The 24,779-nt window shown below is 38.6% G+C and overlaps 1 protein-coding gene across 4 annotated transcripts in view; it reads left to right on the top strand.

Annotated features, from left to right (window-relative positions):
* SH3KBP1 (SH3 domain containing kinase binding protein 1) overlaps positions 1–22,098 on the top strand; it is a 368,642-nt gene extending 346,544 nt beyond the window's left edge. For all 4 annotated transcript variants that reach the window (XM_038386662.2, XM_038386663.2, XM_043504627.1 and 1 more), the window contains 5 exons: positions 5,961–6,070; positions 10,088–10,213; positions 13,064–13,332; positions 16,486–16,549; positions 20,081–22,098. In XM_038386662.2, the coding sequence (XP_038242590.1) occupies positions 5,961–6,070; positions 10,088–10,213; positions 13,064–13,332; positions 16,486–16,549; positions 20,081–20,122 (611 nt within the window). In that variant the 3' untranslated portion in view covers positions 20,123–22,098. The remainder of the gene's footprint in view (positions 1–5,960; positions 6,071–10,087; positions 10,214–13,063; positions 13,333–16,485; positions 16,550–20,080) is intronic.
* The last annotated feature ends 2,681 nt before the right edge of the window (positions 22,099–24,779 follow it).

Here is a 24,779-nt window from a genome sequence, read left to right as displayed (position 1 = left end):
CGTAATGAATAACTAGTTGCCAGAGTGCTGATATACATTCATAAATGGGAGGGGAGGTGGTCAGTGTGATTGTGGATGGGAGAGGAAGTGGCAATGAAATGATTTCCATAATAAGATATAGTCCACATTATGTAAAAAATTAGAGAACCCTTGAAGAAAGAGTTATGAAACACGTAGTCCTGTGTTTAAATCCCGGGTAAGCCATTAGCTCATTTTCTGACTTCAGGCAAATAACTAGACCCCCTTGTTCCTTGGCAACCTCATCTGTAAAACTTGGAAAAAGTAGTACTTCACTGAATACCAGATGCTGAGGGCAAAATGAGAGTTATAGTGAAAAGAGAAATCCATATTCAGCTGGCATCCCCCAACACAATGCTGTACATATTCATTCTAATACAGTTAGACAAAGCTGCCAGAATTAATAGAATTGCAGAAATGCATTAAGCTGTAATATTTATGTTAGCTAACTGAGGATTACCCATAACCATAACCATAACCTTGAATTGTAAATATTGTAATCAGAGAGATAATAATAGTCCATGAAATAATTAATTAACTCCCTAGCCCTACAGGGCAAGGAAAATGTGGTAAAACAGAAATGTAAACCACTCTCCATGTGTGTTGAGTTGTCTAAAAGCAACATACTCATTTTTTCTAGCTTAGCTCAGTTTTCTTGACCTCTGAATACTTGCTCGGCATCTTCTGAACCTTTAAAGGTAAAAACTTGATGAGAGCACTGACCCAGAGCTTTGCAGGGTACCATATGGCAACTTTCAGCATTCAGTTTTCAACTATCCAAGATTCAGGATAAAATCTGAAAAGGCAGCTAAGAAAAGAAAGTTATCTAATTACTGTCTTATGGAGTCTTTGTTATCCAAATCCTTGCACCAAAAGCAAGAGACTGAGTTGGCAGAAGTTTTGCATACAATCCATGTTATTCTAAATGCAATAGATTTAGAAACAGGAATCCTTCCTGATAAAATTGAATGAATCAGATCTGAACTGGAGTTCAAATGGAGTTAGTCTGCATTTCATTATGGAGAGGGGTCTGCTACTCTGACTCATTCTAAGAAACCAATGCGGGACTCCTTCTCAAAGTAAGGTACTACTCAGGATGAGTAAAGGGTGGGAAAATCTGGCCTGTTGTATAGAAATACATAGATAATAATGTCAGTTTTCTCAGAGTCCTCAACAATACTTAGGTTCTTCATTTTTTTAAATTATTAACTGTATTTGCATTAATTAACATGCAACAGAGTTCATTAATCTCTATCTCAGCCACCATATATGAACTTTTCATGTTTATTTTCTTTCAAGATTTCAGTATTCATGAGACTATTAAAAATATTGATTCTACTATTTATTGATCACTTTTCATTATTAATTTTCAAGGTGAAATCACTTTGCTTGTTTCTTCCAAAGCACCAAAGAGCTGAATCCAAATGAAGAAGAAAAAAACCTGAGAAAACAAAAAACCTTATGAAACAAGCCTAAAACCTTTGCCTATTTCTTGCCACTTCAGTAATTGTAAAATTGCTTAATGACTCCCCCCCCCCCTTTTTGAGGAAAAAAAATCCCTTGCAGGCAGAAAACTTGTACCCTAAGTTTTTTTCACGTGGATCTGTTTTGAAAACAATAACATTTTTACACACACACACACACACACTCCTTAAAAGATAGTGTAATGGGAAAACTATTCTTGATTTCCATGCCAATTTACGTGAGAATATTTCTTGCACAGCTGAGTTTTTCATTTTAACCAACTATCAGGGCTGGCTCTAGGTTTTTTGCTGCCCCAAGATCTGAGAGCGCAACTGCGCAAGCAAAAAAAAAAGACTGGCCGGAATGCCGCCCCTTGTATTGTGCCGCCCCAAGCGCGTGCTTGCTTTGCTGGTGCCTAGAGTTGGTCCTGCCAGCTATGCTTGGACAGCAAGCAGAACACTTTAAAAAAGATTAAGCTGCATTAGTACACTGCCACAGGGTGGCTGGCCCCTGTAAATGAAACGGGCCCAGTGGCCTGGTGCCAGAGCAGGTGCTCCCAGTTTGGCCAATTAAGAGAGCAGGGCAGCACCTGGAGCTATAAGGGGAGGGGTGGGGGAAGGTGAGACCCAGTTTGAGAGAGACCTGGAAGTTAGGAGACTGGAGGCATTGTGTCATCTGAGTCTTAGTGAAGCCTATTGCCTGGAGCTTGGTTGGTGTCAGACCAGAGAAGGGAAGGGGTTCTTGTGAGAAAACTTTGATTGTTTGCTTCCACGGGCTGGTGTATGGTCTACAGCACAATTAGCAAGACTTTGGATACAGTAACTGCTTCCTTTTTCTGTTGTGGCATCCCACATTTCCCAGAACAAGGGAGGTGTACCGTACTCAGATATAAAATCCCAAAATATAATTTTCCTTAGCTATATATAAATTTTTATAATCACATGCTTGCATTAGCATTTAATGCTGTCATTTCTGCACATCCCTATATAATGTGTGTACAATATATATCTCAAAGAGAAAACCTGGCTAAGAACATTGAAAAACCATTGTAGCATTATATTTCATTGGCAAGAATAATCAGAAAAATGAGCAATGTAAATAAAAAATTGACCCTAACTGTACAAGCATTCTGCACTGTACATTCATACACCAACTCTGCTACCACCAAGACCTGCCTTTAGTTTGAGTAATTGCAGTCTTTGGTTTTCTTGTACTGATTTAATCAATTATTAAAATAATTTGTTCTCTGTGTGAACAGTACTTTAGGGTCTGCCTCTGAAGTGCTGATCAATTTGGCAAGGGAAGGATTTGAAAAAGATACAAAAAGTCTAAATAAGAAGATCAAAAAAAGGGCAAGGAGGTTCTATACATGAGTTTGCTATTTTAGACTGGTACAAGTAAGGGTCCTTCTCTTTGGGGTCTGACTTAAGTTTAATAGGATTTTATTTATAGTGTCAGTTGGGTTTTTGCAATCTCACTAGTTTGGCAGCATATAACAGAAGTTAAATCTTTCCACCCTGTGCTGTCTTCTGTATTTCTCTTTTATAGTCTGTATTTCTCATAAAGGCTGTTTTGAACTATTTTTCTAGCAATCAGCTGTAGATTGAGAAACTTGAATAACTGTGCTACTGCTAAAAGCCTTCCGTCTATTTCTTGTTGTTAGAACCTTTTTACAGAAGTCAGGTTTCACTATGGACAAAACTATTACATGGGCCATCCAATTTTATTAATAGTCTCCTTCATTCAGACGCTCACAGCTCTTACTGACTTCAGTGACACATGCATTCAGTTGCTGAATCTAACCCATATGTTTTTACATTAAAATGAACAAAATGTGAATGTTTAATTACTCTGATCAAATATAGAAACATACATCTGATAATAATTCATAAGTAGGATCAGCAGAACTACACTTAAAAAATGGAGAGAGCTGACTTCTCAAATGTGATCCTTTTTTATACTAACCGGCACTTTGAATTAATAACGTCGCCCTTTTTCATTGGTTGCTTTCCACAATAGTCCAATTACCTGTAGTAGTTAATTACCTTTTATAAGAAAAAAGGAGAGAAAAGTGATGCTTTGGACAAAAGTCACAAGACAGAGAACAGTGAAGTTGTCAATGTGTTTTCTTGGTTCAGTGGTGGAAGAGATGGTAGTCCAGAGGGTCAGAATTTACCTTTATTCCCTATCTTTAAAACTTAAGGTATAGTTGTGTATAGTGGTTAAAACAAATGTCATGGGTTCTAATTCAAGTTGGGCAACTTATTAACTGTGTGATCTTAGGCAAGTCACTTAACCTCATCAGCCCTTTTCACCTCAGCTGGAAAACTGGATAGAAATGGGGTATTACTGAAAATCAGATGCCACATTTGAATTAAGATTTCCAGAGAAAATCATAGAATGAATCATAGAATCATAGAATCATAGAATATCAGGGTTGGAAGGGACCCCAGAAGGTCATCTAGTCCAACCCCCTGCTCAAAGCAGGATCAAGTCCCAGTTAAATCATCCCAGCTAGGGCTTTGTCAAGCCTGACCTTAAAAACCTCTAAGGAAGGAGATTCTACCACCTCCCTAGGTAACGCATTCCATTGTTTCACCACCCTCTTAGTGAAAAAGTTTTTCCTAATATCCAATCTAAACCTCCCCCATTGCAACTTGAGACCATTACTCCTCGTTCTGTCATCTGCTACCATTGAGAACAGTCTAGAGCCATCCTCTTTGAAACCCCCTTTCAGGTAGTTGAAAGCAGCTATCAAATCCCCCCTCATTCTTCTCTTCTCCAGACTAAACAATCCCAGCTCCCTCAGCCTCTCCTCATAAGTCATGTGCTCTAGACCCCTAATCATTTTCGTTGCCCTTCGTTGTACTCTTTCCAATTTATCCATTTTATTTATCCAAAATAAATTACACCCAAACAAAAAGCAGCACTAGAGAGCAAAAGGATAGGTTTCAGATATATGTTGGCTGGATGGACGTTTAAAGTTTAATCCATGCTCTTCCATAGTGGCCCATTGCATCACCTGACTTTTGCAAAGATGAACTTGTAACTTTAGACTGTCAGATCCTGAGTGGCAGAATGTGTAACATGCCACAGTGGCAAGGCTAAGATGTAGATTACAAGATCCAACAAAAGACGCGCTGAATTCATTAGAGGACGGGCAGTTATTTGTTGTGTATAGAAAGAGTTATTTCTAAAATGTTGTAAAATTCTGAGGCAAATAACCTTTAGAGTACCATAAAAAGGTTATTGAAAGTAGTGTACATACCTTCCTTAGAGATTCTGCAGGTATTACTGCCACAGAGATACACAGTTTAAAATCTAGATCCTGTTTAACTCCTAGCCACTAAATCCTCTAAGCACCTAAAATCCGTTTGGCTCTCCTGCTTAATGTGCAACAGTTTATCCATGTAATGGGTCTTTATTTTCTATTATCTGTCATTTTAAGGATATTACCCTTGTGTATTATATCAACGTAGCTTGATCTGCAGAAGATTAATTGCTCCTTTACCAGGTCTGAATACAATCCCATTTTAACTCTTTGGTATATATATTTTATGAAGGATTTGCAGTTTTTGGTTCACAGCCAATGCATTCTTTTATCGAGTTTATTCTTGAATCACATATTCCAATAATTTGATAAAACTGGGGGATCAGAGGGGTGATATATCTATCTCATACACAAATGCAGTAGAATATCTTAAGTTGAGGTGGCTGAAACAGTGTTATCTATAAAACAAAACAGATGAGTGATATTAAACCATCTCATTCAAATGTGTTCAAGAGCAGTAATATTCCTTCAGATGTCATATCCCTCCTTCAGTACTAGCATGTGGCTAGATTCAGTAAACACTCCATCCATGTGTCTCATGTCACATAAAGCCAAGCTAGGTTCCTATTCTTTGAATCTACTTACCCTGGGTGCTATAGAGTTTTAGGAGTCTACTGAGGTGTTTTCTTTTCATTGTTATTATAGGTTTCAATTAGTGATCATTATCAAATGCTGTAGTTCAAATCTAGAATTGGTGATACAAACACTGGGAGAATGTGCATGCTATTTTCTGCCTCAAATTACTCGTAGAAAAATTGTTAGCCTCTCTATCAGCAACAAGGTAATTTTGCAGCTGCATTTTCTGTTTCACATGACTGGGACAGTTTTGTCATTCAACTTGAATTACACTGCTAGGCAAAAAAGGCTCCTGAACTCTTTCCATGCCTGATTATAACTGATCCAAAGAATAAGCATGCATGGAAGAAGTTAAAAGTGCCTAGGTTTCAGCTGCCTTAGATTTTTTTTTTAAACATAAAGGTAGCTAAATTCTGAAAAAAATAACAGAAGCAACATGATGTAACGGGGACTTAATTTCTTTGAGATTTACCAAAGGTAGGGAGTTTTGTTTTGTCTTTAGTATAAATTCGTATTGTTTCTCTTGGAGAATGATTCTCAGAATTGACTCAATGTGATCTTTGTTTTTAAGATCTGGAAGGTTTTGACTCTGTAGTACCAGTTGCTGAGAAGCTCAGTCATCCAACTACAACCAGACCAAAAGCTACTGGCAGACGACCTCCATCCCAGTCACTCACATCTGTACGTTCATTTTTTCTTCCTTTTTTTTTTCAAATTACTTTCTGAAAAATTTTTTCTTGGTAAGTATCCATGTTGTTCAATCCTTTCATTTACACTTAGGAAGCTGTGTCACACATACCAATGAGGTGCTGGAGGTACTTCCCAGGGAGACCCTTTTTAAAATTATGTCATAATTTTGAATATAAGTTTAAGAATATTCCCTGTCTAATAAAGAGTTTTACCACTCTCTGGATACTACTAGATCATCTCTACCAAGCGTGACTGGAGCTCATAAAAATACTTCATAAAAGTTTTTGGAATAGACCAGATTGCACTTGAGTACTTTTAAAAAGTACTTTTAAAAATGTTTCCTCAAGGAGAATATTCCTTGGTCTTTTTAGGGTCTTCAAAACTGTCCCCACTGTCAAATTATACAAGTTGAATTCTGTGCTATATTGGCAATAAATGCATTATGTTTTTACAGGAACAAAGTATCAACATTTCTAGCAAAGTGAACTTAATGTGCTGTTTGTTTGCCAAATGGTGTTGCCTTCTTCCTTGATTGTTATGATTTTAAAAAAGCATTTTTATTTAAATGGTAAATCAAATCAATATATTGAAGTCCCTCACCCTTCCTCTTTGCAAACATATACATCCCTGGAAAATGGAGATTTTCACAGACTAAGGGGAATATCTTTGTATGAGCCTCTTGTTCAGGTGTAGGCTACTCATAACTGACACACACACTCTCTATATATTTCTGTAATAACATGTCAGTTGCAGTTTTTCTGCATATTAAGTCATACTTTTAAATTTCATTGTCCAGGCACCTATAAGATTTTTGCATGTTTTTTCTCTCATACTTTCCTGCCTCTTCTGTAAGAGCTGTTATTCTTGTTATTCATAGTTACTGTGAGAAACTTAAATTTCATCTTTTTTTTTTTTCACAACAAGAAAGAAATAGAAAGGGGCAATTGACAGAAGACTCTATGTCTTACACCACTTGCACATCAACTGTGACTTTTAGGAAACTCTTGCTCAACAAGTTACACCCAAAAAACAGTGCGTCTCAGATGAAGGAATCAAAATGACCTATTGGTTGTGCCCGGGGTCACTATTTAATAGATCTAAAAACCCAAAAGACACTCCCTGACATCTCCAGATACTAAACATATGACTGGTACAGGGCACAGTCAGATAAGTTCAGTAGCAACAACAATTAAAGAAAATGAAGAAATTAAAATTAAAGACAGGAAAAGATGGAATTGAAGGGATTGAACAGGAAGGGGAAAGGAAGAATTTCAGTAGCTACACATGAATTTTTTTCAGTTATAATATAATAATATAATATAATATAATATTGTGATTTCCTAATAACAGGCCTTCTCTCACTTATCATATACCCATGCAAGTACTCACAATGATAAAAGGCAACCTATCCACTATTCACACATCCTGTTCAATTCTGTTATCAAGCAACCCACTAGCTGCTGTTAGGTCTAAATAATGTATTTGTTTTTACTGATATCCAACAATCAATGACCCAAAGGACTCAGGAGTGTATCAGGGTGATATTAATTTTGATAGGGGCCCAGGGCTGTTATAGTTTTGGGAGTCCCTCCTTACATATTCAGTTTCTTTCCTTCATTGTTTTACCACCACCCCTGTCCAATGCCAAAGAATCAGTTGTTAAATTATCTTGGTTATTTCCGTTTTCTTTTTTAAATGTGATATGGTAAAGCTGAATTAAAGTTAAAATGAACAAAACCATTTTAATTTTGGGCCATAACCAGGTTTAAGGTTTTAATTACCTAATTACCAATAGCAGTGGTATTCAGTTACATTTTCTGATGAGCCAGATAAGGCAAAGTCCAAATCTTGGTGGGCCAAAGGGCTCTTCAGGTGTTTGCTCTCTAGTGAAACTGCCACTGGCCAGGGCTCACAAGCTTTCAAGAGTGGTGTGCCAGATTGTATTTATTAATCTCAAAATAAAAGATTGAGTGAGCCAGTAGGCAACAGTGCAACAAAATCTTTTAAGCAAATAATTATATAGATTCACTGTAATGCTATTAACACAGCATGCTATTTATATTAATTCTATTTAAAATGTGAAATTAAAATTATAAATTAAACTCACTAGGAATGAAGGAACATCTAACTTCCTTTTCCTTATTGTCTGAAATTTCGACACTTGCACCATCTTTTTTTTTTAAACTTCTGTGCAGCATGTGATCACGTGAAAGTATGACAATTATTCATAACTTCATGTTGTATAACTAAGTATCTGAGTAAGCTCCTGATTAAAAGTGTACCACTGTAAGTAGAAATGTATCAATGGATTGTAGCTCTAATGTGTTTAAATGTAAATGAAAAGCTTCTACATTAAATACATGGCATGAAAGTCAATAGAGGGAAAATAAACTGAAGTGCATCTGCACAGAACCCATCAGTTCTGCCATCTAGTGACCTGAAGAAGAGCTCTGTGTCAGCTCCAAAGCTTGTCTCTCTCCCCAATAGAAGTTGGTCCAATAAAAGATTTGCCTTACTCACAGTGTCTCTCTAATATCCTGGGACTAACACAGCTACAACATCACTGCAAACATCTAGTGCCCCCAGTACTGCCCAGGCCACTATCAGTTCTGCCCTCTAACACCGCCCATCAGCTGTGCCTCCTCCCCAGCCTCACCTCTACTCCTACTGGGGTTCTTCACCCCCCTTTTTCAGGCCAGAGAGGGCTGCAGCAGGGTCCTCTTTTCCCCTTCCTGGCAAGGGGTCTTCACCTCCCTCCCTCTTCCCTGATCAGGAGTTACAGGGTGGAAGAGAAAGGAACAGAAAAGCCATCCCTGCTCAGAGGAGGGGGTGCAGGGGAAGAGCAAGTGAAGCTGCCCAATGCTTCAGGGCTCTTTATGCTCCTTCCTCTCCTCCTGTGAGCAGAGGCATCCCTCCCTTCAAGTGAAAATAGGCCAGGCTCCGGAGAGGGGAGGGAGGTCATGACTGCCAATTGAAGATGCTATAACTGATATATCAGTATCTAGATCCCCTATAGACCCTGCATTAATCCACCCCTTAATGTATGAAGACATAGTCCAGACTACCAGCTCCACGTAATAGGACCTCTCTTTCATCTGTTAAAATACCGCTGAGGGGGAGTAAAGATATCTTTTTTCTAACTTTTCTGGATCTGTTATATAGATCAAATTGTGCCCAGCTTCTTGATAAAGTGACCAATATCATTTTGCTGCTTAAAAAAACAAAGATTTGATCATGCACAAATACTCAATCTTTTGTGTATAATTTTCATTTTCTTTCATTTTTTGTTTTTGCATGTTGGGATGTCTAAATGAGAGTGTGTTACTGCTAACACTAATGTCTCATGTTCATATGCTAGAAAAATAAAGTGGAGGGAAGGTGAATAGCTCATCATGGAAATAAAAAAGAAGAAAAACGGAAGGTTACATTACTTAAAATAAATCTAAGAGCCAATTTGTGGTTGACTCTGTGCAAGACGCAAAGCGTGCAAAGTCCAGGGGCAAAGGATGCAATGAGCTTTCCCCTCTTCGTGCTCCTACACAGAGGCTAGACACAAGGTGGATTGGAATGCAGGTGTTGTGTACAGATAGCAGCACTAATCTCCCCAAAAGTGGTAGAGTGAGGCCTGCACCTGACCAGGCCAAATGCACCCTCTCCCAGTGCGGTGGAGCTGAAGTAACAGCAACATACACACCTTATTAACCTCAGAGAAATTCTGCCTCATTAAACTAAAATTCTGGGAGGCAGGAAGGCACTGTGCACCTTCTTCTTAACAAAGAGTGCCCCTAAATCACAATATAGCCATGATACATTTGTCATTTCAGTATTGCTCTTTCCATTCGCCACCCTTTAAAACAAGATACTAATTAAAACAGAACTTTGAAAACCTTTCTTTTGAGTTATAAGTTGTCTTGTATGATAACTTTTGATATTATTTGCTATGTAATTTTCTTCTTTTAAAAGTAGTCTAGAATGAAAATATCTGTTTTTATTTTTTTGCCTATATAGTCCTCCCTTTCAAGTCCTGATTTCTTTGACTCACCGAGCCCTGAAGAGGAAAAGGAAGAACATGTGTCCATTATACATAAAGCAACTGAAGTGTCAAAGAAAACAAAGACTGTTACAATATCACAAGTAAGTTAATCAGACTGTTTTGACTACTCTGCATCTGCTAACTTACCCTCATGTACATGCATTGTCATTTATTTTATTTATTTCATGGTACCCATCATCTCGGTAACTAGGCACCTCAGGGTAGTTGGTTTTAAAAAATACATATAATACTGAAGGATTGTCCTACAGTGAAACACAAGATGTAGGCCTAGTCTACACTAGAAGAGGTTTGCCCTTACAGCTTTGCAAGTATAGCTATATGGGCAAATCCTCCCACTGTAGACACATTTTATACTGGCAAAAAAGTGTGTATCCCAATATAGCTTACAGTAACTCCCTGAGCAAAATAAGCTGTACTAGCAACACTTTTTTGCTGGTATTACTGCATCTATTCTAGGGCTTTTGCCAAGATAAAAAGGTTTCAAAAATCATATCCCTAAGCAACATTATTATACCACAAAAGTTTCTGGTGTAGACAGGGCCTTAGTAGTTAAAGATCTAAGTTCTGTTTGAACTTAGAAAAGTTACTAAATCTCTCTTCACATCATTTTCTTTTCTGTTTACTATTAGGCGTGTTGTGTTGTCTATTTGTGTTACATTTTATCTTTGCTTTGAGGTCCTCAGAGAAAAAATCTTATACAAATACAATGTATTATTTATGATTATTAAATATTGATCTCAAGGTTTCATTAATGCAAATGACCCTGTTATCTGCCTCAGCTATGATACCCCAGTCAGTCAAAAGCCCAACCAAAGAGGTAAATCTGGCACCATGTCCTTTAGACTGTCAAACTCTGGCCACTGCTGACTCATTGGAAACCAGTTCCAGAGGTTATGAATCCCTATTGGGATTATCCTATGGACATCCAGTACTCAAGAGCAAAAGCCGTCAAACCACTAGAATTAAATCTGAAAGGGAGAAGAGGATGAGATAATTGAGTTCCAAACCATTTATGATTTTAAATATTGGTACCAAAACTTTAAATGGTACTGGTAAATGAACAGTCATTCGTGTAGAACATGTCATATTGATAATATATCATCAGAGTAGCCTAGAGAAAATGGAACCATGTTAATAATGAATACAGACATCTGTATTTACTGCTCTAAACTATCATACTGTTCTAGCTAAACTTCACAAGGGAGCTGCACATCACAGAGGACTTTTGTCAAGGTTTAGGCACTAAATTTCATTTAACTTAAAAATTTGTTTTATTCTGATTCTAGTTCTCTGGATCCTAAATGTGTGAAGCCAACTTCTAGCAGAAAAAAAAAAAACCCTAGCATGGTCTAGTGGATATCAGCCTGGGAGTCAGGAGACATGGATTCCATTCCTACCTCTACCACCTTTTGAGACACCTTGTGCCTGTACTTCTATTTCCTCTTCCACTCTGTCTTATGTGCCAAGGGCTTGTCCACATGTAGTTTTTGCACCACTTTCACTAAATCAGTTTAGAAACAGACATAAATATAAATTCACAGGAATAAACTATATATGTATAAGCACCTTTAAATTGTTGAAACCTGCCCACAACAGGGGTTGTACCACTCTAAATACATCAATATAAAATCACACCCCTGTCTGAAATAAATTGGTATAAAAATTTTGTGTAGGACAGGCCTTAGACTGTAAATTCTTTGGGGCAGGATCTGTTTCTTACTGTGTGTTTGTACAGTGCCTAGCACAATGGGATCTCTAGGCACTACCTTAACACAAAATATAAATTCTAGATTGGATATTTAAAAAAGAAAGATAGCCACATTTGTTATGGTGTTACTGAAAGAACAGTTTCTGTATTGCTCCCTGCACTCTGTGCAGCATTTTAATCAGCAAATACTGTTCCCAGAGTTCTGCCAACATCAGTAAGTGACAAAGTTTAGTCTAACCTGTGCCTCACTTCCTAATCTGTAAAATAGGAAAAATACTTCACAGGGATGTTGTGTGGATAAAAATCCATTTTTTTTATTCGGACACTTCAGTGATGTGGGCCCATATAAGTACCTACATAGGTAGATTAAGAAAATGAAACTTCCAAGCCCCAGAATTCTTGAATGAAAGTGTGGAGATGTAGACATGAGCAGAAACTCAGTACCAAAGTTACACAATTCTTTTAAAGTAGTTGAACATATTATGTTTCTCCTTGATAGATGTTTCTCATTGATAGATGAATACTTCCTACAATATGTGGTACATTTGTTCTGATGGAGGATAAGTCAGGAAGGTTTAAGGATTACATAGCTCTTAAGTAATGGTCTGGGTAAAGTAACTTTTACTTTTCTTTAACTGTGTTTTGGATTGCAGACAGAATCTTTCAATTACTAGTTGAAAATCACAACTAATTTGGTACTGCAAGAAATCCTACTTAGTTTCTCTGCATGACACAAGTTTCATTCTCACAGAAATAGGTCATCTTAGCTAAGCGTACTCTGACTTATAACAAAGTTCTGTGTGAAACGTGTATGAAGCACTTGATTTTGTTAGAGAATTGCCTGTGTTGTCTTAATAAAAATGTAAAATCTCTGTTTTTAACTCTTCACTCTTGTACTGTCTTACTGATGACCTAGATTTTGGTAACGTTTTTTCCTTGTCAGTTGCAACAATACTGATGGAAAACATTTCAGTGATAGGCTGGGCTGAGGGTCCCTGGTAGGCTCAAGCTTAATATTGTGGTTGTTCAGAAAGACAGATTTGAGTAACAGTGACGTATCATATCCATTGTGCCATGCTGAAGCATGTAAAGGTTCTAACCAAACCCATCAGCATGACTGCAGGGGAGTAAAATATAGCTAATACTGAGATGTGCTTCCAATTCAGGAAACCAAAGCTTCTTATCACTGGCAACTTTAATATTCATTGTTTTTTGTTGACAGGTGTCTGATAATAAAACTTCATTGCCTCCAAAACCAGGGGGTTTGACTAGTGGGAGTAATGTACAAGCATCATTATCCTCATCCTCACCTGCACTTCATTCAGTTACTGTGGGAACAACAGGCCATAGGTCAAATTCCCCATCATTGTTCAGTACTGAAGGAAAGCCAAAGACTGAGCTCTCAAGCCAGGGTCCGGCAGCCTTGGAAGAGCTGAGAACACAAGTTAAGGAGCTAAGAACTATTGTTGAAACAATGAAAGACCAGCAAAAGTAAGCATTAGAAACCACAACATCCATTCTAAGCATCTTTACTGTGCTTTGTACCAATCTTTTCCATATAATATGTGTGTTTGTGTGTGAAATTTCTTTGATCTTTTTGTCAGACAAAAAGATTTCATGAAGACAGATGTTGAGAAAAATTTTAAAATACTGATACAGTCAATCTGATAGTTTGTAACAGCTTCTCTGGAGTTACGTTGTTTTATCATATAAGTACATGTTTACATGGACTTTTTAAAAAGCTGAACTGCTGACTGACAGAGGTTAATGAGTCTAACGAGGTGCTACTGTCTAATACGTCAATTGTCATTTAGGGACTCTTAAATATGTTGATCTGAAAGCTGAGAAGCATTTCTAGTGGGGTTTATACTCAAATTCTTCAGTAGTTGTTAAACTGTTAATACAGTTGCCCAGAAAGCTGCTCCTCCAAATGATTTTGTTGCAAGTGACGGGATTTCAGAGGGCCTGGAGCCCATCTCACCATGATGTGAGACACTCCAGCCCCCTCATGAAGTTCAGCCCTGCTATAAGCCAGCAGAGCCTCTCCATCCTGCTTGCAGTGTTCTCACAGGAGGGGAGGGAGGAGTAGGGAGCAAAGAGCATAGCAGCCCAGCATGGCTCCACTCCTTCTGCCCCACTTGCCAGGATAATGCCTCTGCTCCTCACCTGCATCCCCCTGCGGCACCCTGCGATGGGAAGGAGTATAGAGAGGTGAAGAGCCCGTGGGAAAGGGGAGATGAGAGGGGACGCTGCTGTATACCCCCAGGCCTGGGAAAGGGGAGTGAAGACCCCAGGAGGAGCAGTGGTGTGGCTGTGGGGGGAGTGCTGAAATATGGGAATGGGGGGAATGGGGGGGACTGAACTGATGGTGGGGGCTAGGGTGTGCTGTTGGGTTCAAGGAAGCGGAGAAGTCCCAGGAAGCGCAGGAGAAAAGAACAATTAAAATAAAAATGAATTTTTTTAGCTATTTGGACAATTATGAGATTTTTATAAAATAATGTATTGTAACTACTGGATAGTGTATATAGTTACACAGTTATCTGAATTACACAAAGAAAGAATGGTTTAAAATTATTTGTTAAATACTTAGAATGTAACTGAATTATTAAAAATAATATTTAGGGATTATAAGTATCATTATTGCACTGAAATATAGAAAGCTCGGAAAGGTGGTTCATGTTGTAAACATATTCATGTGCATAGAGATCTTTGCAGCTCACATGAATCTTTATAGAAAAATAATTGGAAAACTTGATACATAACGAGAGTGCTTTGTGTTTCTTGGATGTTCATTATTCCTTTTCCAGCTCCTTTTTACAGGCTTTGTATGTTTTCAAATACGTGTAAATTAGATTTTTCATCATATTTTATATTTATTACATTATAGTGCTCTCCACTGAAGTACATATATTATACCTGTATACAATAAATTAACATAAGTACTCCCCCTCTTTCCCACCAGCCTGGGTGTCTTCCCTCTTTCTATCCGTTCTCTCCGTTTTTGAAGGGGCATCAATCCTAATAAGGAGATACCATTAACAGAGGCCACTTAGGACTAGCCTAAATAAAACAAATATTTAACCATTTTGCATCTTCCCCATTCTAATTCTCCTTAAATATTTTTGTGTACTGCCAGCATCTTCATTTGAGCAGCCAGGGAGAAGCATGTGTGCATTAAACCTGAAATTATAATACACACATTACCAGAAGAGTAAGTCAAAAGACAGACTAAAAAAACATGGTTTGATGATGTTTTATAAATCTCATTACTTTTTTAGGAACTGGCTCATGATTTTTGATTTTGTGAGGCTGGCAATACTGTAACTGAATTGTGATTAATAATGAGTTGAAAACTTTCCTGTTATTATTCTGAGTCTTACAGTTATTTTTATTCTTGGGGAAGGGGGGATATTGGGAGGGTTTAAACTGCTCAGATCTCAGAAGCTGGGATTTTCTCATTATTTTTGATCTTCCTGAATATCACTGATATCTTCCATTGTTCCCAGTGGGAATGAAACCAGGGTGCCCACAGGAAAGATATCTGCCATGTGTGGCCAGGCCAAAAACAGTAAAGGGACAGGGTAGAGGTTTGGGGAAGAGGATTTTAGGAGTACTGCTAAAACCTGTAGTGGCAGAGGAATGTGACAGAACAAAGAAGGAGACTGTAGGGGGATAAAAGAACACGGGGAGGAATATCAAGTAGGGGTTGTCGAGGTGAATGTGGCCCAATTTGGGCCAACTGACACCTATTCCCAGCCTGCCTTGCATAGCCACTGGCCCCAAGAGCCCTCTGGCCTGACATTCTAACAGGAGCTGCCTCCAACTGCTGGTTTCTGGCTTGAGGGACAGGGCAGTAAACAGGAGCGTGACAAGATTTATTACATTCAGGGTTGCTGTAGCCGTGTTGGTCCCACCTTATATTTAGCTGTGACATTCTGAGTACCTTTCCCAGACCTGAAGAAAACTCTGAATAAGCTCGAAAGCTTGTCTCTCTCACCAACAGAAGTTAGTTCAATAAAAGGTATTACCACACCCGCCTTGTCTTTCCAAGATTTATTATGTTTAGAGCACAGAGGGACAGAGTAGAGGACAGAGGAGATGATCTCTCTATGGGAAAGATATAAAGAAACTTCCTCCTCCAAATAATCACATCCTGGTCTTACCTTTCAAAGGTCAGAAACCATTTCTTTTTCCTTCATGACATCCCCTGGACAACAGACCATTTTGTGGTAACCTACCAATGGACTAATCCATATTTCCTATTGTCATTTACAAAAAATGTAATTGGGGACTGAGTCAGTGGTGACGTTACTGGCCAGAGCAAATTTTGGTGGCCAAAGTAGTAAACCTGTAAACACAGGTCTTTTATTACAATGGAAAACATTATTCCTTGTCGTATTTTTGTAAGTTGAACAAAAATGGTCAGCTGCTACACAGCTGTTTTCCAAAAGCATAAATGAAGTCTCTTCTGTCGATCATGTGTTTTAAATTAAACTTAATGCAAAATGTTTTAAGGATATAAATACTTTGATAAAGCATTATTGAGAAAATACAGTAACTGGTTTGGTGGGGAAATGGTTCTGAGATAATTATCTTTATTTTAATAATATGAATCTTTGCAATTTTTTCATTCTTTTTTTATAGAAAAGAGATTAAACAATTGTTGTCTGAATTGGATGAAGAAAAAAAGATCCGTCTACGATTACAGGTACTTGACTCTTATGACAGGTTTCAGAGTAGCAGCCATGTTAGTCTGTATTCGCAAAAAGAAAAGGAGTACTTGTGGCACCTTAGAGACTAACAAATCTTATGTAGTCAGAGGCAACTTTACAGGGATACTGGCAGGTCAAATTTAGCCTCAAACTTAGGGCAAACAAGCTCTTATAAATGTTATAAGAAGCACATGGGATCTTTATAGGGAAGAAGGCAGCATGCCGCATTTATTGAGAATACAACAGTTAGCATATGCTTTTCAATCACACACACACACAATGCATCCGATGAAGTGAGCTGTAGCTCACGAAAGCTTATGCTCTAATAAATTTGTTAGTCTCCAAGGTGCCACAAGTACTCCTTTTCTTTTTGCGAATACAGACTAACACGGCTGCTACTCTGAAACACACACACTCTATCTCTCTCTCCTGCCAGTTGATAGTTACCAGGCCAGAGTCTGGATCAATCTAGTGGCCAACCAGATTGGTCACAAAGGGGACCAGGGCTCTGTCGGTCACGATTTGATGCTCTGGAGTGTGGCAAGACGAACCTAAAGTCCCGTGGCAAAGCACGCTGTTCTTTCATTCTTTTTCTCTGTTGAAGTCTATAGATTTTGCTGTGTCAGTTTCTGACCGGTTACTCCTTGATTGCTGTTAACATTCCAAAACACCTCTGAGATGGTCATCAATTTAATTAATTGTGTTTAGGGGTGCCAGCCTTCACCTCAGGGTTGTCAGTTTTCCCTTCCTCAAACATGGATATGCGTTGCTGGTTCTTTGGCATCAACAAATCTTGATATGTGTCTTTGCTCCTCCTTTCTTGAGCATCTGGTTAACAATGGCCTTCACACCTTATCTTTTCCTGATGCATGCATTCCTCATTCACACAAGCAGTCTCTTACAGAGACCAAACACTCTTTTACGAGACTTTGAGAATACAAACAGTAGTATTTTATATCGAGCAAAAAGGCATTGCAAATTAAATCTTGCTAAGTTTTACAATTAATAACCAAGACAATTTACATTGAGACCCAGGCCTTCAATGTTCCTCTAATCTACTTAACATAGACACAATACAGAATCCTGTCTCTTACTAACTAAACCTTAAAACAAAGAACTGAAGAGGGCCCAATTTGTAATGCATATGGGAAAAAAGAGAATCTCATAGTCCCAGAGGGTCATTCCTTTCTGCTATTCAAATGGGGTGGCTAGCAGGATGAAATCAAATTATACATTAATACTTATAGTGCAATTCTAAAATCCTGCCCCTACAATAAACTTAAGATAAATACATTCTTTTAATATAAAAAGAAATTAAAATATATATATATATAAACAAATATATATTCCCCTTGGAGTGTTTGCAATCTATATGCTGTTGCATTTTGTTATCGCATGAAAATATGAAAATTTTCTGGAATCTGAATAGTCTTATTTTTTATTGTCTAAGCTGATGGAAATACAAAAAAGTAAACAGAGTTCAGCTAGTGAAAAGTGAAATCTGTTTTTAAAATTCTTAGTTTTAAATCATCTAATTTGTTCATAAAGTAGATGAGAGAATTTATGTTTTAAAATGTTATTTACAGTCTGCCAATGACTTTTTAAATAAGAATTGGTCTTATTTTATTTGGAAAGTTAATTTCAGCTTACAAGATTCTGCTGTTTCTCTTGCACACAATCTGATAATTCTAAAAAAGTGTCATTTTAAAAAATATATATTATTTCCATTAAGAGTCCAGGTCCTGCTTCTTTAACATTTAATATTACCTTACTTGGAGTCATCCTATTGAATCAGTCACTTTAGTACTTGACACAGGCAACATGAGTAAATGTAGTAGAAATGAGCCATTATTTGGACCATCAAATATACTGCTCGTGATACAGCATGGCCAGAAGGCAGCAGGAGAATGATATAGGAGAGATATCCAGGGGAAGGAGTTGGAGCAGAGAGCAGTTTGAAGGAGTTGGAGCAGAGTGCAGTTTGAAGGAGTTGAAGTAGAGAAGAGTTTAGAGAAGTGCCGTGGCTAGAAGACTAAGATCCTAGGTAAAGAGACACCCGGCTTGTGCAGAGAAAGAGGGCAGGAAGCCCCACAAGCTGAAGAGCAGGAGAGGGAAGTAGCCCAGGGAAGGAAGCACTAGTTCAAGTGGTTTACCACTATCCCTAGGGCCCCTGGGCTGGGACCCGGAGTAGAGGGCAGGCCCAGGTCCCTCCCTCTCCACTACCCTTCTCTGGGTTACCAGTGGGACAGTAGATACCCTAGGTCAGGGGCAGGAAACTGTGCCCTGAATAACACCCCCCTCACCTCCCCCTGCCAAGAAGAGGAGGCACGGGACCCATCATAATCGTACCAGCAATTTGCCACACGCTTCATATTAAAGTAACTTGGAAACTGCTTTTCATGATTTGGAGATTGACATACTTGCTTTACATGTCATTAACAAGGTTTTAGTGTTAATTTGATATTTTTGCTTTTATTTTGTGGCATATGTTCACTGTATATTTTTTGTACTGGTGATGGAAAATCAAAACGTGATTTCAATGGGCTGCTCTTACTTAATAATGTACTGTTCAACATGAGTAAAGACAGCAGAATTGGGGCCTTCTAAATATTTCTTCTGCATAGGCAGATCTGTGAAAGACCATAGTTTTTAAATGATTAACAACCAATTCAGTGAAGGTTAATAAACCTTTTATAAAAATTCTTGGATTGGCCTAGCAGTCAGTACCATTCAGAGTTCTGGATTCCAGTTCCTCAGGACATAGTTAAGTCTGGTCTAAATATAGAGCTGATCTGATATAACTAAAAGGTGTGATTTTTTAATAACAATTTTATAACTTTTGTGTGTGGACATTCTTATATCAGTTTAACCTAATTTATATTGGTTGAGATTGCTAGCTAAACTGATATGATCAGTTTTAAATAGATATGAGTCCACCCGCACATGAGTTGCACTGATTTAACTAAACCAGTTTAAGTTAAACCAGCACAATATCTGTGTGAAGAGAATCGTAGAATCATAGAATATCAGGGTTGGAAGAGACCTCAGGAGGTCATCTAGTCCAACCCCCTGCTCAAAACAGGACCAAACTCAACTAAATCATCCCACCCAGGGCTTTGTCAAGCTGGGCCTTAAAAACCTCAAAGGATGGACTTTCCACCACCTCCCTAGGTAACCCTCATTCCAATACTTCACCACCTTCCTAGTGAAATAAAGAGAAGTCTTTAGGCTTCGAGTGCAGCAACAGTTCAGTCTCCACTCAGTGGAGAAGAGTCTGAGTAGGTTCAAGACATGTTCCAATGACTATCTTTGCGGGGCTCTGGAAGAAGAATCTCCAATTCTCTTTAGCCAGGATGAATCACCTGGATGTGTGAGGCTTTTGCTTGTGGGAGTAATAAGGGGATAACAGAGAATCCTCTACTTTCAAGCCCACTACACCCTGAGATAAGAAGCAACTGAATTTGCTGCTGGCACGATGCATGAATTTGACACATGAATAAATCTTCTAATCAGACTTTTCTTTGCAGATGGAAGTTAACGACATAAAGAAAGCTCTTCAATCAAAATGAATACTGGATAGGTGGAATGTTACATTATTCATCATGAGTGAGACTCAAATTTATGCCCCAGCCCAAATAACTTTGTGCCAAATGATTTAAGAATTGCCTCAATATCCCTTTGTTTGAAGGATTAGCACAAGGGTTTTTGATAGCACAACACAAATTCCAATGAAGAGGAAAAAACTCCATGGGATGCAGTTGCTGAATGGCACTGGTTGTGACTGAAATTGATCTTATTGTGCTAAAGTTTCTACTTCAAGATCACAAATGAAATGAAAACTCAGGCAGTTTAGTCCATAGTGGTACTATTTTGATGATATTTTTCCATAAATAAAATGTATTTCAGATTATCCGTTTACAAGCTTTATGATTTTGACTTTTTTTTTTATTTTTTTGTCACAGATTCCTAAAATATTTGTACTGCGTATAGCCAGGACTGAATGTTGATGTTTGGGGGGCAGGGGTGTTATTTTGCTTCAGGTAGAACAGCCTACTTTTTGTGTTATGTTTTAAATGCTATTACATATGCAATTTTATGTCCACAAACAATCTACAATATAAATTTAAGTTTGTGTAGAATGGCATATTTAAAAAAAAAGAAAATCTTGTCTTTACAATGATTTGTGCCTTCTTTTTGCCACCCACTGATTGGAACTGGTTGCAAACCAGATCTCAATAATGTAGCTGCCATGATGACACCAATCACTTAGGTCCACTAGAGGTCACTCTTCTGATGTATAGCTGCTCAGACAACCTAGCCATATGTGTGCTAAGGCAGCATAAGGTTGGGAGCAGCATTGTCTTACCAGCTGTGGCTTTTTAGCTTTCCTGTTTAATAAGACTCTCATTCAGCTAGAAAATTCATCTCTGCTTGATTTTCATTAGAAAAGTTAAACACCTGCCTTCGTCCCCATTTTTGCACACTTTGAGTGAACAGAATATGCATTACTAAAGCAAAAATAAATAAAATTAACTAAATATATCATCAGTTAAAAGGTTGTATTATTTCATACACAAGGTTCTCTTTGTTGTGTGATGTTGTTTAACTTGCTATTTATGTGATGTCATTTGCCACATTCTGTTGTAAGCTTTCTAACATAGATGAAATAGAAGGATTTCTTTATAATACATTTTAGCAGCTGTGCTTTCTTTTCTGGTTTTATGAAAATCAAGTTTTGTGTATGTTTGTTTGTTTGCAATGGAGCATTTCAGCCTTTGAAAGTAACCTGTTTCTTTCCTGTTAGTGCAATCTGAAAACAAAGTATTATATGACTGCTCTGGCTTCATATTTAAATGGCAGCAGATTTCATTTAGCCTGTGAGAATGGTTTTATTATGTTTCTCAAATGCCCACTATGTCTGTTTATTGAGTTTATCTGAATCAGCTAAATATGGATATTTTTGTACAGCTTGTGGAATGAGGGATTGATAATGCTAGTATTAGGAAGTGATAAAATCGCACAAAGGATCTATTATTCATCATATCAAGTGTTATTAATTGATACCACCCTAGAGTTCCTGCATCACAGTTTACTATTCTTCCTGTTAAGGGTTGGATGGGACTTATTTCTCAATCTGTCTGTGCCATTCATGAACAGCTGGAGGGGTTCTCGTTTGGTTATATGGAGAATGTTTATATATGTTTAAACACACACAAACATCCCAGTATACATGTGTTACCTGAAGGATTCTCAACTGGGTGTTCTGCATGGGCAATACAGAACATTATCATCGGGTCAGTTTCCTTTGCTTGTGCTTTTATGTAATGAAGGTGTCTGAGATTTCAACTTTTGTTAGTGAAATTTACAGTCTTTGATTTAAATTACAGTGTATTCTCAGTTGTAACTGGAACAAAAGCTCTAATTACATATTTTGTCACTGAGATGCTTTTATTTAATGTTTTTAAACAACTGCATTGAGATTTTTTAAAATAAAATTTATAGTCCCATCATGGTTTTCCAGCAATAAAGATTTTTAGGTTATTAATTTCTGTATCTTTTATGAGGCAAATAACAGTTTGGGGAGAATAGGAGGACTTGCAATGTAGCCTGTAAGAATTCTGCTGGGGTTCTGAGCTGTGTATATTTGAAACGTATACAGAATTAAACAGTTTCATAATGCAGTAGATTCTTAACTTCACCCAGGGGGAAAAAAGCTGTGGTGCCAGTGATAAATTAAAGTATTGTTTCCTGGACTGGACCTTGAAATATAAGAGGCAACTCTGAAAAGTTACTTTTGTAAAAACCTGTCTGAACTCAGCATGGACTTTCCTGAAATTAGATTTCATCTATTTTTTTCTCCTGTTAAAATGGTAACTTGTCATTTTATAAGGCTATACTTAGAAGTCTGACATAGCATGCTTTGTAAAAGAAGATAAAACGAGATTTTGTGAAAATATTTTGTTCAAAACTTTATTGTTCTGTGAGGAAGATTTCTGGGGAAAACAAGTTCTTCTTCTTCTTTCTGGTTTCAGAGTAGCAGCCGTGTTAGTCTGTATTCACAAAAAGAAAAGGCGTACTTGTGGCACCTTAGACACACTCTCAAAGAAACTGCGGAACCACCTGATCAACATCCTCTACAGCAAACAGGGAAAGATTAAGAATGAGCTCTCAAAACTGGATACTCTCATAAAGAACCAACCTTCCACACAAACTTCCTCGTGGCTGGACTTTACAAAAACTAGACAAGCCATTTACAAAACACACTTTGCTTCTCTACAAAAGAAAAAGGACACTAAGCTATCTCAACTACACAAGTGCCACAAGGGGCCACAACAATGGTTCCCGTAACCCACCCAGCAATATTGTTAATCTATCCAACTATACTCTTAGCCCAGCAGAAGAATCTGTCCTATCTCGGGGCCTCTCCTTTTGCCCCTCCACCCCCACGAACATGATACAGTTCTGTGGTGACCTAGAATCCTATTTTCGACGTCTCAGACTCAAGGAATATTTCCAACACACCTCTGACCAACATATTAACCCACAGAGACCTTCCTGCCAACACTACAAAAAGAAGGATTCTGGGTGGACTCCTCCTGAAGGTCGAAACAGCAGCCTGGATTTCTACATAGACTGCTTCCGCCGACGTGCACGAGCTGAAATTGTGGAAAAGCAGCATCGCTTACCCCATAACCTCAGCCATGCAGAACACAGTGCCATCCACAGCCTCAGAAACAACTCTGACATCATAATCAAAAAGGCTGACAAAGGAGGTGCTGTCGTCATCATGAATAGGTCGGAGTATGGACAAGAGGCTACTAGGCAGCTCTCCAACATCACTTTCTACAAGCCATTACCCTCTGATCCCACTGAGAGTTACCAAAAGAAACTACAGCATTTGCTCAAGAAACTCCCTGAAAAAGCACAAGAACAAATCCACACAGACACACCCCTGGAGCCCCGACCTGGGGTATTCTATCTGCTACCCAAGATCCATAAACCTGGAAATCCTGGACGCCCCATCATCTCAGGCATTGGCACCCTGACAGCAGGATTGTCTGGCTATGTAGACTCCCTCCTCAGGCCCTTCGTTACCAGCACTCCCAGCTATCTTCGAGACACCACCGATTTCCTGAGGAAACTACAGTCCATTGGTGATCTTCCTAAAAACACCATCCTAGCCACTATGGATGTAGAAGCCCTCTACACCAACATTCCACACAAAGATGGACTACAAGCTGTCAGGAACAGTATCCCCGATACTGTCACGGCTAACCTGGTGGCTGAACTTTGTGACTTTGTCCTGACCCATAACTATTTCACATTTGGTGACAATGTATACCTTCAAATCAGCGGCACTGCGATGGGTACCCGCATGGCCCCACAGTATGCCAACATTTTTATGGCTGACTTAGAACAACGCTTCCTCAGCTCTCGTCCCCTAATGCCCCTACTCTACTTGCGCTACATTGATGACATCTTCATCATCTGGACCCATGGAAAAGAAGCTCTTGAGGAATTCCACCATGATTTCAACAATTTCCATCCCACCATCAACCTCAGCCTGGACCAGTCCACACAAGAGATCCACTTCCTGGACACTACGGTGCTAATAAGCGATGGTCACATAAACACCACCCTATATCGGAAACCTACTGACCGCTATTCCTACCTACATGCCTCTAGCTTTCATCCAGATCATACCACTCGATCCATTGTCTACAGCCAAGCGCTACGATATAACCGCATTTGCTCCAACCCCTCAGACAGAGACAAACACCTACAAGATCTCTATCATGCATTCCTACAACTACAATACCCACCTGCTGAAGTGAAGAAACAGATTGACAGAGCCAGAAGAGTACCCAGAAGTCACCTACTACAGGACAGGCCCAAGAAAGAAAACAACAGAACGCCACTAGCCATCACCTTCAGCCCCCAACTAAAACCTCTCCAACGCATCATCAAGGATCTACAACCTATCCTGAAGGACGACCCATCACTCTCACAGATCTTGGGAGACAGACCAGTCCTTGCTTACAGACAGCCCCCCAATCTGAAGCAAATACTCACCAGCAACCACACAACAGAACCACTAACCCAGGAACCTATCCTTGCAACAAAGCCCGTTGCCAACTCTGTCCACATATCTATTCAGGGGATACCATCATAGGGCCTAATCACATCAGCCACACAATCAGAGGCTCGTTCACCCGCGCATCTACC

This window comes from Dermochelys coriacea, chromosome 1 (genome assembly GCF_009764565.3).
Source record: "Dermochelys coriacea isolate rDerCor1 chromosome 1, rDerCor1.pri.v4, whole genome shotgun sequence".
NCBI lineage: Eukaryota > Metazoa > Chordata > Testudines > Dermochelyidae > Dermochelys > Dermochelys coriacea.
The sequence above is the reverse complement of the archived record's forward strand: the minus strand, read 5'-3'. Positions and strand labels throughout refer to the sequence as shown.